The 14,537-nt window shown below is 45.0% G+C and overlaps 1 protein-coding gene across 2 annotated transcripts in view; it reads right to left on the reverse strand.

Moving 5' to 3' along the window:
• prex2 (phosphatidylinositol-3,4,5-trisphosphate-dependent Rac exchange factor 2) overlaps nucleotides 1–14,537 on the reverse strand; it is an 825,781-nt gene that overhangs the window by 89,772 nt on the left and 721,472 nt on the right. For both annotated transcript variants that reach the window (XM_072467618.1, XM_072467617.1), the window contains 2 exons: nucleotides 11,394–11,537; nucleotides 11,170–11,284 (listed from right to left, as the gene is read on the reverse strand). In XM_072467618.1, the coding sequence (XP_072323719.1) occupies nucleotides 11,170–11,284; nucleotides 11,394–11,537 (259 nt within the window). The remainder of the gene's footprint in view (nucleotides 1–11,169; nucleotides 11,285–11,393; nucleotides 11,538–14,537) is intronic.

A 14,537-nucleotide genomic window follows, 5' to 3' on the forward strand; every position in this document is an offset into this window, starting at 1 on the left:
ACGTGCAGACTCCGCACAGACAGTGACCCAAGCCGGGAATCGAACCTGGGACCCTGGCGCTGTGAAGCAATTGTGCTAACCACCATGCTACCGTGCTGCCCTAGTTAGATAAAACAAGACAAGATAGAGACGACAGTGTAGGAGGTGCACCACATCTGCAGCATGTCGGGGTTTGTGGAGAAAAGTTGGTGATCCCAATCAACCACTTTTGCAGTAAGTGCCTGTAACTTGAGAAACTTAGTTTTAGAGTTGCTGAATTGGGGTGCAAGATTTAGATATTGAGATGTTGTGATGTAACAGGGGCAAGAGTTACCCAGAAATTTTAACTCAGGAGGTAGTCACATCCTTTAAGTTAGGCAATGGATTAGATTTAGTTAGTAGTCAGGGAAAGGATGATGTGACTGTGGCGAATAAGCAAGGAACTGCAGTGCAGTGGTGGAGGGGCCTCGGCCTTCACCATTGCCCAACAGAGGTAATTGCTATTGGATGAGAACAAAGCCTGCAGGTAGAATGGGAAATATAACCGCAGCACTGGTCCAGAAGATGATTCAAGTAGAAGGAGTGAAAAGTAGTGATTGTAGGGGATGCTACTGTCAGGGGATTGGACAATGTTATTTGCAGTTGTAACTGGCAGTCCAGAGGACTGTGGTGCCTGCCTGGTGCCAGAGTTAAGAGTGTCTTCTTGCGGATGTGGAAGAACTTTGGGAAGGATCTATTTTTCATGGTCCACATTGGAATCAACAACATAGATAAAACTTGAAATGGATTCTGCTAGGAGTTGGGAAAAAAATTAAAAAGGCAGTATTGAAGGTAATAATTTCTAGGTAATTTCTTGAACCACAAGTAAATTGGTGGGGCAAACAAATCAGGAAGTTTCAATTCATGGGGCACTGACACAGCTTTGAGGAAAGAGGGAGACAGACTTCGCAAAAGCTGTGCTGGGACTTTGTTCTGGCAAATCAAATAATTAGGGCAGTTGATAGAACTTTTAACTAATCTCCATCATCTACATCATTGATAATGTCATACAGTCATAGGGCTGGACTTAATGTTGTTAATGGGGATCGCCGGGGGAAGAACTTGTTCACTGGTTGGAGAACCAGTCTGACCTTCTCTGGGATATAGGACCCACCCGATGGGAGCTGCCAAACAACAGCTCTCCTTTCTCTCCTTTGCCAACAGCTGCTATTAGCAGTGGCTGCTGCTGGTAATGAATCATAGAATTTACGGCACGGAGACAGGCCCTTCGACCCAAACTGGTCCATGCCAACCAAAAAGCCCATCTAAGCTAACCCCATTTACCTGCATTTGGTCCATTTTCCTCTAAACCTTTTTCTATACATGTACGTGTCCAAATGCCTTTTAAATGTTGTTAATGTCCCTGCCTCAACCTCTTGCTCTAGGCAGCTCATTCCACATACGTACCACCCTCTGTGTAAAAATTGGTTGCTATTCAGGTTCCCATTAATTCTTTCCTCTCTTAACTTAAACCTATGCCTTCTAGTTCTTGATTCTCCAACCCTGGGAAAAAGACTGAGGCATTCACCCTATCCATGCCTCTTATAATCTTATACACTTCTATAAAATAATCCCTCAGTCTCCTGAGCTCCATAGAAAAAGTCCTAGCCTGTCCAATCTCTCCCTATAACTCAATCCCTTGAGTCCTGGCAACATTCTTGTAAATCTCTCCTGCACTCTCTCCAGTTTAGTAACATCTTTCCTATAGCAAGGCAACCAAAACTGAACACAATACTCTAGGTGCGGCCTCACCAACGTCCTGTACAATTGCAACATAACTTCCCAACTTCTATACTCAATGCCCTGACTGATAAAGGCAAGCATGCCAAAAGCCTTCTTCACTGCCCTATCTACCTGTGACTCTATCTTTGGAGAACCGTGCACCTGAACTCCAAGGTCCCTCTGTTACACGATACATCTGAAGGTCCTACCATTCACCGCGAAAGTCCTATCTTGATTTGATTTTCCAAAATGCAACACCTCACACTTATTTGTACTGAAAGCCATTTGCCATTTCTCGGCCCACCTCCCCAGTTGATCAAGATCCTGCTACAATTTTTGATAACCTTCCTCGCTGCCTACAATACCACCTATTTTAGTGTCATTTGCAAACTTACTGATCATGCCTTGTACATTCTCATTCAAATCGTTGGTATACATAACAAACAGCAATGGGCCCAGCACTGATCCCTGAGGCACACTACTAGTCACAGGCCTCCAGTCTGACAAGCATCCTTCCACCATTACCCTCTTTTTCCGACCATCAGGCCAAGTGTATAACCAACTTGCCAGCTCTCTCTGGATTCCATGTGATCGAAACTTCCAGAGTAGCCTACCATACGGAACTTTATCAAATGCCTAACTGAAGTCCACATAGACTACGTCTACTGCCCTGCCCATATCAACCTTCCTGGTCACTTCATCAAAGAACTCTAACAAATTTGTAAGGCGTGGTCTCCCATGCACAAAGCTGTGCTGACTACTCCTAATCAAACCCTGTCTTTCCAAATGCATGTATATCTTATCCCTTAGAATCCTCTCTAGTAACTTACCCACCACAGATGTTAAGCTTACCGGTCTATAATTCCCAGATTTTTCTTTGCAGCCCTTCTTAAATAAGGGCACAACATTTGCTACCCTCCATCTTCTGGTACCTCACCCGTGGCTAACGATGATTCAAATATCTCAGCCAGGGCTCCTGCAATTTCTTTGTTGTTGGATCCCTGGACACAGCTGAATGAGGATGGGATGCACATTGTAGAGAGAGATTTGTGCAAAGAGGCAGGCTAAGGGGTTCAGAAGAAAGAATGAGGGGGTGGCTTTATAGCTCCTATGCCAACCTAGTACCAACTCATGATCCCCCATGTCTCCCTACAGCCCCATTTCAACTTGCCAACCCATGCCCTCAACCCACCCTTTGCCCTATCACCGTCCATGCCAATTCTATATTAATAGAATAATATTTATTGTCACAAGTAGGCTTCCATTAACACTGCAATGAAGTTACTGTGAAAAGCCAATAGTCGCCACATTCTGACGCCTGTTCGGGTACACAGAGGGAAAATTCAGAATATCCAACTCACCTAACAGCACGTCTTTCAAGACTTGTGGGAGGAAACCGGAACACCCGGAGGAAACCCACTCAGGCAGAGGGAGAACGTGCAGACTCCACACAGACAGTGACCCAAACCGGGAATCGAACCTGGGACCCTGGAGCTGTGAAGCAACAGTGCTACCCACTGTGCTACCATGCCGCCCACATAAATGAGATAATTCACTTATGATCAACCTTAAACAGTCTTCAAGAGTCATGCTGGGGTGAAATGAAGTTCTAAATATCGATTATTGAGTTCCCTATATTAAAACGTTCCATTCATGAAAGGCCATTCAATACATTTAAATACCCAAGCACCTAATCTCAGACCAATATAAACATTTGTATTCATAGCCCCACATCCTTTAATAGCTTCTTTGGGATGTCAATGAAACTGTGAACTTATATCCCCCCTCCCAACTGTGATAATGTGATAGGTCATGGAAATCAGACAACCATTAATAATGCTGTAATGTTAGCAGTTAGGGTTATGTCAACAAACAGCTATTGAAACGACGAGAACAGATTTATTTTAAATCTCACAGTCACAGACAGGCAGTTCATTTCATTTTTTTAATGAGCTGCCCATTTAAATAAATTGACAGTTCTACAGATTTGGCTGTCCTTCAAGGGCATTTATTTAAAAAAAAAACATTTTAGTCAGGCAGTTATGATTTTATAACAATAAACAATACAAAAACAAATGTACACACAGTTAGAACATAGAACATAGAACATAGAAACATACAGCACAGAACAGGCCCTTCGGCCCACGATGTTGTGCCGAACCTTTGTCCTAGATTAATCATAGATTACCATAGAATTTACGGCGCAGAAGGAGGCCATTCAGCCCATCGAGTATGCATCGGCAATTGGAAAGAGCACCCGATCCAAGGTCAAACACCTATACCCTATCCCCACAACCCAGCAACCCCACCCAACACTAAGGGCAATTTTGGACACTAAGGGCAAATTATCATGGCCAATCCACCTAACCTGCACATCTTTGGACTGTGGGAGGAAACCGGAGCACCCGGAGGAAACCCACGCACACACGGGGAGGATGTGCAGACTCCGCACAGACAGTGACCCCAGCCGGAATCGAACCTGGGACCCTGGAGCTGTGAAGCAATTGTGCTATCCACAATGCTTCAGTGCATAACACATCCCCCCATCTTCGCTTGTTCCCACCTACTCTAAACACAAAATAGCCTAATTCCACCCCTCCCCCCCACCCTCACTGACCACCCCTCCCCTGACCTTATCGAATCTGCTGACAGCTTAGTTTTCTCCGAAGAAGTGGATGAACGGCTGCCATCTCCGGACGAACCCTAACGTTGATCCTCTCAGGGCGAACTTAATTTTCTCAAGTCTGAGAAACCCAGCCATGTCACTAACTCAAACCCCTGATTTTGGGGGCTTCGTCCCTCCACGCTAATAAGATCTGTCTCCGGGCTACCAAGGAGGCAAAGGCCAAAACGTCAGTCTCTCTCGCTCCCTGGACTCCCGGATCTTCCGACACTCCGAAAATCGCCACCTCTGGACTCGGCGCCACCTTTGTTCTTAGTACCGTGGGCATGACATCCGCAAATCTCTGCCAGTATCCCCTAAGCTTCGGGCATGTCCAAAACATATGGACATGGTTTGCTGGCCCTCCCGCACACCTCACGCCCTTGGCCTCTACCCAAAAAAACTTGCTCATCCGGGCCACCATCATGTGTGCCCGGTGAACCACCTTGTATGTATCAGGCTGAGCCTGGCACATGATGAGGACGTGTTGACTCTTCCACAGACCCACCTCTACCTCTCCTCCCAGCTCATCTTCCCATTTACACTTTAGCTCACCTATCTGAGTTTCCTCTCACTCCATAAGTTCATTATAGATGTCCAAAACCTTCCCCTTCCCCACCTCCATTTTAGAAACTACCTTGTCATGTATCCCCTGTGGTGGTAGAAGCGGAAAGGTCGCAACCTGCCTTCGCAAAAAATACCTTATCTGCAGATATCGAAACCCATTCCCTCCTGGCAATTTAAACTCCTCCTCCAAATCCACTAAACATGGAAAGCTCCCATCAATAAATAGATCCCCCAGTCTCTCAATCCCTGCTCTCTGCCACCTCCGAAACCCCCCATCCAGCCACCCCGGGACAAACCGGTAATTACTACAAATTGGAGCCCAAACTGACGCTCCCTCCACTCCCATATGTTGCTGTCACTGCCCCCAAACTCTCAGGGCCGCCACTACAGAGTACCGGCCTGGCGAGAACGGCAGAGGAGCAGTTACCAATGCCCCCAAACTTGTGCCCTTACATGATGCCGCCTCTACTCGCTCCATCACCGACCACCACCCCCCCCCCCACTACCCACTTCCTGATCATGGCTATATTTGCCGCCCAGTAGTAAATACTAAAGTTCGGCAGCGCCAGCCCACCCCCCTCGGCTTCGCTCCAGTAGCACTTCCTTTACTCGCTGTGTTTTAACCACCCTCACAAAACCAGAGATCACCCTATTCACCTGCTTAAAAAAGGCCTTTGGTATGAAAATAAGAAGGCACTGGAATACAAACAGAAATCTCGGGAGGACCATCATTTTTATGGTTTGTACCCTCCCCGCCAGTGACAACGGATGCATGTCCCACCTCCGAAAGTCCTCTTTCATTTGCTCAATAGTCGGGTCAAATTCAATTTATGTAAGTGCTCTCATCCCCGTGCCACCTGAATTCCCAAATAACGGAAGCTCCCTCCCACCACTTTAAACGGAAGCTCCCCCCGCCTCCTCTCCTGCCCCCTCGCCTGGATCACAAAAACGTCACTTTTACCCATATTCAATTTGTGCCCCGAGAACCGGCCAAATTCCCCTAAAAGCCGCATAATCTCCCCCATGATCAGCTTAATCTCCCCCATCCGCCCGATGGGTCAGAAATGTATAGGAGTAGGTCGTCTGCATATAATGAGACCATGTGTTCCATCCCCCCCCCTTGTCGAGCCCCTTCCAGTCCTTTGATGCTCTCAGCACCATCGCCAATGGCTCTGCGGCCAAGGCAAACAATAGTGGGATGTGAGGGCATCCTTGCCTTGTCGCTCGGTGCAATTTAAAGTAGTCCGAACTCAGCCGATTCATCCGCACACTCGCCACTGGTGCCTGGTATAGCAACCGAACCCAGTCAATAAAGCCCTGCCCAAACAGAAACCGTCCCAGGACCTCCCATAGATAATTCCATTCTACCCGGTTGAAGGACTTTTCCACGTCCACAGCGACCACTACCTCCGCCTCCCTCCCTCTGAGGGCATCATGATCACATTTAGGAGACTTCTAACTTTGGCCGTTAGCTGCCTGCCTTTAACAAACCCCATCTTCCCCAATCACCTCCAGAACACAGTCCTCTATCCTTGAGGCCAAACTTTTGGCCAGCAATTTGGCATCGACATTCAGTAGGCAGATTGGTCTGTATGACCCACATTGCTCTGGGTCGTTCTCTCGTTTCAGGATCACTGATATCGAAGCCTGCGACATTGTTGGGGGAAGGACACCTCACTCCCTAGCCTCATGAAATGCCCTCACCAGCAGCAGGCCCAGTATCCCAGAGAACATCTTGTAGAATTCCACTGGGTAGCCGTCCTTGCCCCACTGCATGGCCTCCAATCCCTCTACGAATTCCACAATTCCGATCAGGGCTCCCAACCACTCCACTAACCTTCCTCCACCTTCGGAAACTCCAACCATTCCAAAAACTGCCTCGTCCCCTCCATCCCAGCTAGGGGTTCTCATACAGCCGACTGTAAAACTCCTTAAACATCCCATTCACCCCTGCTGGGTCCAAGACCTCTGTCTTTCACTCTTTCTATCTCCCTGGCCGCCTCCCTCTTCCATAGCTGGTGTGCTAACATCCTACTGGCCTTCTCACCACACTCATATATCCCTCCCCTCGCCTTCCTTAACTGCCGCACCGCCTTTCCTGTGGATAGCAGACCAAACTCCATCTGCAGCTTCTGCCGCTCCTTCAACAACCCCGCCTCAGGGGCTTCAGAATACCTTCTATTCACCTTGAGTATTTCCCTCACCAGCCTGTCCATCACTTCCTGGTCCACCTTCTCCCTATGAGCCTGTATCGAAATTAGATCCCCCCTAATCACTGCCTTCAGTGCTTCCCATACCGCTGCTGCTGAAACTTCCCCCGTACCATTTATCTCCAAATAATTCTGGATGGCCTCCCTCACCCGCCCGCATACCCCCTCCTCCGTTAACAGTCCTACATCCAATCTCCACTGCGGGCACTGACCCCCCTCCTTGCTCACCCGTAGATCCACCCAGTGTGGGGCATGATCCGACACAACAATCACCGAATACTCGGTATCCACCACCCCTGCCAGTAAAGCCCTGTTTAAAATGAAAAAAATCAATCCGGGAGTACACCTTGTGCACGTGGGGAAAAAAAAGAAAACTCCTTCGCTCTTGGCCATCCAAACCTCTACGGGTCTACCCCCCCCCCCCCCCATTTGTTCCATAAACTCCTTGAGCTCTTTCGCCATGGCTGGCACCTCCCTGTCCTTGAACTCGACCGTTCCAACCTCGGATCAATGACCGTATGGAAGTCCCCCCCCGCCATGATCAGCTTATGCGAATCCAGGTCCGGAATCTTCCCTAACACCCGCCTCATAAACTCCGTGTCGCCCAATTTGGTGTGTAAATATTCACTAATACCACCGGCATCCCCTCCAGCTTGCCGCTCACCATGATACACCTACCCCCTGAGTCCGCCACTATATTCCCTACCTGAAATGACACCAGCTTATTGATCAGGGTCACAACCCCCTAGTTTTAGAGTCCAGCCCCGAGTGAAATATCAGCCCGACCTACCCCTTCCTCAGTCTAGTCTGATCCACTACCCTCAGGTGTGTCTCATGTAGCACTGCCATGTCCGCCTTCAACAGCCTCAAATGCGCGAATACGCGAGACCTCTTGACTGGCACATTCAGCCCTCTCACGTTCCTTGTGATCAGCCGGGTCGAGGGGCAGAGGGGTGCCGATCATCCATCACCTTTCTTAGGCCAGTCTCCAGCTCACGTCCCGCACCTACTCAGGCCCGCCGCGACCTCCAATTTGTCTCCCAACGCAAATGCCTCCCCTGTCAGCAGAACAATTGCCCACCTCCCCCCTACTAACAAAACAACAATCCCAACCCCCCATATCTAACTAGTCATCTACTCGCCCCCCACTGTGCTTCCGTGATCTAGCCCGCCCAGCTAACCTGGTAGCCCCCGCCCATGGCGCTAAGCATCCTACGCCCTAACGTTCTCCCTTCCCCCCGCTCGAACATACATATGCAAAGCATCACAATCCCCAACAAACACAAAGAAGAAAATACCACCCACCATCCCCCCACAAGAACAAAGTTAACCTGAGAAACTTCCCCAAACATTGGTACAAAAACACATTCACAGCTCAAAAAGGAAATAAATTTAGCAGCACAAGCACAGAATTACTCGCCCCCAAGTTCAATGTCCTCAATCACCAAAAGAGAAATTTCTTAATTAGAATTTTGTGAGCCTTTGGAGAAATTTACATGGCATTAAATCATACCATGCTCTTATCATAGAATCATAGAATCTACAGTGCAGAAGGAGGCCATTCGGCCCATCGAGTCTGCACCGGCTCTTTGAAAGAGCACCCTACCCAAGCCCACACCTCCACCCTATCCCCATAACCCAGTAACCCCACCCAACACGAAGGGCACTTTTGGACACTAAGGGCAATTTATCATGGCCAATCCACCTAATCTGCACATCTTTGGACTGTGGGAGGAAACCGGAGCACCCGGAGGAAACCCACGCACACACGGGGAGAACGTGCAGACTCCGCACAGACAGTGACCCAAGCCGGGAATCGAACCTGGGACCCTGGAGCTGTGAAGCAATTATGCTAACCACCATGCTACCGTGCTGCCCACGGTAGCTCTTGATTGCTCTTGATTGCAATATTGGAGCTCAATTGTTAAATGGCCAAGTTATGTGCATTGAGAATAAAGGTGAAGCTACTGTCACTCACTATTATCAACAAGTAGATTGGATAGTAACTTCTTGAGTACAGTAACTCCCCATTTAAAGTTACCCCACTTCAAGTCATTCTGCTTTAAAGTCATTTATTTTAGGGCTAGTCTTCCTAATTTGCGGTTTCAATTTCAATGTAACATCATTTTGCACCTATTGCATCATTGCGGTTTTCACGAAGAATAACCAAACAAACAATTTTGTTTTCCAAGGAAGAAATTGAAAGCGTTGGCTCTCATTTCTGTGCCGTAAAGGCCAATTTCTTGACTCGCAAGCTGATTTTAATTTGGGAGCCCCAGGTATACCTGCTGTGAAACGTTACATTGGTGAGGCAGAGATACCATTTTAAAGTCAATGAGTGAGAGGCTTTTGCTACTGTACACTGGTAAAATTACTTTCTTTGTCTCAGGAAATTACAGGCCAGTTAGCATGACATCAGTCATCAGGAAAATGCTGGAATCTATTGGTAAGGAATTCTTCACAATGCACTTAGAAAAATCATACTACAATCAGACCAAGTCAAAATGGTTTTATGAAAGGGAAGTCATGCTTGAGAAATCTAGAGATTTTTTTTAGAATGTAACTAGCAGCATCGATAAAGGGGAACCAGTCCAAGCTATATATACTTGGATTTCCAAAAGGTATTTAATAAGGTGCCACACAAAAGATAAATACACATAATAGTTTGTGGAGCTGGGGGTAATACATAAACATGGATAGATGATTGGTTAATGGAGAGGAAGCAAAGAAAGGGGATAAATTGGGCATTTTCACATTGGCAGGCTGTGACGAGTGTAATAGCACAACGATCTGCGCTGTGGCCTCAGCTATTTAAAGCCTAGATTAACGACTTAGATGAAGAGGCAGAGTTATAAATCAAGTTTGTGGTTAATACAAAGCTAGGTAGGATCGTAACCTGTTTGGAGGACACAATAAGGCTGCATAAGGATAGAAACAGGTTAAGTGAGTGGGCAATTAGATGGCAGATGGAAGTCCGGAAGTTATCCACATTGATAGTGAGAATACAAAAGCAGAATATTTTTAAAAAGGTATGAAACTTGTAAATGTTGACATTCAGAAGGACTTTGGTGATAGAATGGTGGAGCAGGCTCGAAAGGCCAAACGGCCTACTCTTGCCCTATGTTCTTACGTAGAACACATGGAATACTGTGCATAGTTTTGGTCTCCGTATCTAAGGAAAGATATACTTGCCTTGGAGGCAGTAGAGCAAAGGTCCACCAGAATGGTTACTGGGATGAGAGGGCTGTCCTATGATAGGCTAAGTAAATTAAGTCTATATTGTATGGAATTTAGAAGAATAAGATGTTGAAGCATACAAGATTATGAAGGGGTTTAACAAGGTAGACTCTGAGAGGTTGATTCCTCTGGCTAGGGAATCTAGAATGTGGGAGCAAAATGTAAGGGGTCAATCTTAGGACTGAGAAGATGCCAAATTACTTCACTTGAAAGGTCGAGTGTCTTTGGAATTCTCTAGCCCGGAGAATGGATGCACAATTATTGAACATATTTAAGGCTGTGATAGATATATTTTTGGTCTTTCAGGGAATCAAGAGATATGGGGAGAGGGCAAGAAAGTAGAGTTGAGGCAGATCAGCCATAATTGCATTGAGTGGTGAAGTAGGTTTGAGGGGCCTTATGGTCTTCTCTTACTCCTATTGTTATGTTCCACCAATCATCGGCAGCAGGTTTTTAAAGTGCAGGTTTAGAGTATGAGTGGCTAATTGCCTGACTATTTTGGCAGATTCCTGCAAAAATAAACTGGCTCAGCATTGTTATCACCCAACATTCTATTGTGTGAACTGATTTGTCTTTCAGTGATCCACCCAGTCAGTATTGTCATGATGTAAACATGTTACTAATTGGTGTGACTGTGCTTTTTCCCATTTACTAACTGCTGAATGGAATTACAGATAATCGAAAAGAAAAGAGTACTCCTGTTGACTCAACTAGAAACATTAATCACAAAATGTAGGACAATCTCGCCCTTACCTGAGCTTTTGACAGTATCGTTTTATATTCTCCAGAGAAGCTGCATTGATCTGTGCTTGGAATTCTTCCACAGACAGATTGTCCGTGTAATAATAACCCTCCATACTTTCCATTGCTATATAGAAGAGACATTTTATATTTCAGATTTATGAACATAAGCATTAGGCAGGATTAGAAAAAATGCAGCAGCTGAAAAACTCTGATATATAAAAAGTATTCTATACCTTGTGTAAAGAGTATTGGGTGAACTTTAAAACCTCCTCCATTCTTTAGCCGCTGAGGAAGTTGTTCAAAGTTGTAGCTGTCAAGGTAGAAGAGCACTTTTAAGGCTTGTCGATTCCCTTCAACTTTGTACATGATAGGATTATCTGCAAAATCAGAGGGAGAAAAAACAAGTGAATACAAGTCACCATATTTTCCTTACTCTGATAAGGGCCCCAATTTTAATTTGGGTCGACAACAGAGACAAGTGGAAAACCTTCCTGAGCGTGGCAGTGTGAGGCCCAAGACACGGGTAAGTCAACGAGCAGTTTTCATTGCTTGACTTCACCAGGGTTTTGCATTAGGGTTAAAATACTTTTGAACATTGCTAGAAACTACTATTGGGATCTGAACAATACGGGGTGTTTAGCTTTTTTCTGAGAAGATAATTTTTCCTTTTTAAGACAGGATTTATCACTTCCCTATTGGGTTGTTTGTGCAATACAACAATGTTAACTCAGAAGGAGAGGTCGGCAGCCTACTCCCTGAAAGACAGTAACATTTGGTTTGACATCCTTTTTGTTTTAACGACACCTCTGTAAAGTACCTTCATGTTTCCCTATGTAAAAAGTACTGTATAAATGAAAGGTTGTTGTGGTGGTGTTGATCGTGTATCCAATATGGGGTTAGGTGGGGAGTTCCAAAATTCTGACCCATCAACTTTGCAGAAATGGCAGTATATGTCCCAATCAGGATTGTAAGATGCCTCAAAGGTGATAGTGTTCCCAAAGGCATTCTTGCTCTTTTCCACTTGAGAAGATGAAGGCCCTAGAATTAATTTGTAAAATATGACCAAAGACTATGGAAATCACAGGAAGACAATTCAATTTAGAGGAGATGGCAGTATAGAGGTAATGTCAGAGGCCTGGCAATTCAGAGACCCAGGTTAATACTATGTGGACATGTGGCCAAATCCCACCATGGCAGGTGCCTGAATTCAAATTCAATTAATAAATCTGGAACATAAAACTAATCTCAGTAATGGTGACCTAACAATTATTATTGATTGTTGTAAAAATCCATTTGGTTCACTAATGTCCTTCAGGGAAGGAAATCTGCCACCCTTAGCTGGTCTGGCCTACATGTGATTCTCAACCCACAACAATGAGATAGACTCTTAACTGCTCTAGGAACTGGCCTGACAAGCCACTCAGTACAAGGCCTGGAAGGGCTAAGGGTCTGGAAGGATAAAACCTATCATTCAATTCATGTTGGACAAAGCTGTTTGTATGTTTGTGGGTAGGTTAAGTTCCAACTGCGTTTCTGTTGTGCTTAAAGAGAGCTGCAGCATGAAGAATAAATAAACCAGTAATGGTTTCTTAGCAACTGGGGCCTTATAGAGAATCTTGGAAGTTTTGGTTTAACTAATTTGATAGCAGTTGGTGATAGATAGTGAGAAAGAAAGTAGCTCTCACAGCTCTACTAGAAGTGGTTGGTTTAGAACACTCGAGAGGGAACATCTCTCTCAGCTTTTCTAGAGGAAAACCCATACCGTAGAGTAATGGTTAAGAAAACAAGTGCTGAGATCTGAAGAGCAGTGAGTTAAGGAAACTAGAACAAATGAAGAGAAGTTTCCAAGCGGTATGAGGTTAAAGGTACTAGGACAGATCACTGTTCAGTAAAAGGTACCGAACAGAGAAGAAGGTTCAGATGCCACAAAGATTTCCAAAGTGAGTTTTAGGTTTATGAAATTTTACGACAACCTGTGGAATGCGAGTTGAAATAATTATGGAAATCAGTGGCTGAACCTCGGAGTTTGTGTAAAAGCAGTCATGACAACATAAACTTAAAAAGGGTGGTGTAGAATCCCGGACTGGATTCTCTGTTTAAAGTGGAGTGGAAGCTTTGTTTAAAAGTGTAATTTGGAAAGCCTGGTCTGGATTCGGAATGCAAAATGCCAAGGGAAAGCATCATTATTTTAAAGCATGTTTTTGGGAGTGGAATTTGGAAATTCCCATGTGACCGTCATCTGGAGGGATTCTGATGAGAAATCCACACACACTAACTTGGGTTCAGAGTGGAGTGAGCGTATTTGACCAGTCATCTTGTGTGCTTAAAAGGCACTTGTTGTGTCAATTAGACCATTGTAGTTTAAGATGCAATCCCTGTTAATCCTAATATCTAATGAAAAAAGGTCTCTATAGTTATGTAGAGGTCTATGATTCATTTATGTAGGTTTAATTATGAATTTATGGGAGCTCAACAAGACCACTTAATGTGGAAATTTTAAACATAGTCTGGAGACAATTGGTACAAACATGAGAATGGTTTCGAATCCACAAATAGTTGATGCCTATAAAATCAGTCATTGAAAATTGACTTAAATGGAATAAAATAAATAAAAGTTTTATGATGAAGGTGAATGGAGGATATTGTTCAGTATTTTAACCAAGAGATTGTGAAATTGCCATGTCTCTTTAAGAACCTGTAGCCGTGAGGGAAAGCTAATGGTTTTCTGTGATATTTGCGAGCTGTGAGAATTTGTAAATTTTGTTTGTTTTATGTGGATGTTCGTACATCTGCTAAGGTTTATCTTTCTGGGAAGTAATCTTGAGTTTCTAATTTGGAAGTTTAGAACAGACACCACAAGGAAGTTTACATAATTAATTCTGGTCAAAGCACTGAAGTGCGATAGGTTCCTCTGTTTAAGGGTGTGGCTTCCGCCATGGCCTTAATTGCCACATCTGTGAATCAAGGGGCTGCCATTCCTCTTTGAGCATCCATCTTCCTTCCTTTTGTTTCCACAAATTTGCGACCCACAATGCACAATTCTGTCACTATGCAAACTGCCAGTGTCCCTTTAAATATTCAGCCTATATTTGAGCTTCTGATTGCTTCTTCTGCCCACTGAACTTAATTTGATGCTAATTCCAGAGTCCCCTCGATTGGCTGACCCTCTCAAAATGTACCTGGAAGCCATACTACTCACAGGATCATAATCGCCAACCCGATATGGTCCCAACAATCTGTCAAAAACTAGGTCCATAAGATTCTACCCACTTTTTCTGCAATGGTACTAAACGTTTCCCCTCAAAATTACTGCTTTACATAACTTCCATCTCTTTGCCAAAGATACTTCTCTGCACCAAATCAGAAAGTAGCTGCTT

This window comes from Scyliorhinus torazame, chromosome 11 (assembly GCF_047496885.1).
Source record: "Scyliorhinus torazame isolate Kashiwa2021f chromosome 11, sScyTor2.1, whole genome shotgun sequence".
Taxonomy (NCBI): Eukaryota; Metazoa; Chordata; class Chondrichthyes; order Carcharhiniformes; family Scyliorhinidae; genus Scyliorhinus; species Scyliorhinus torazame.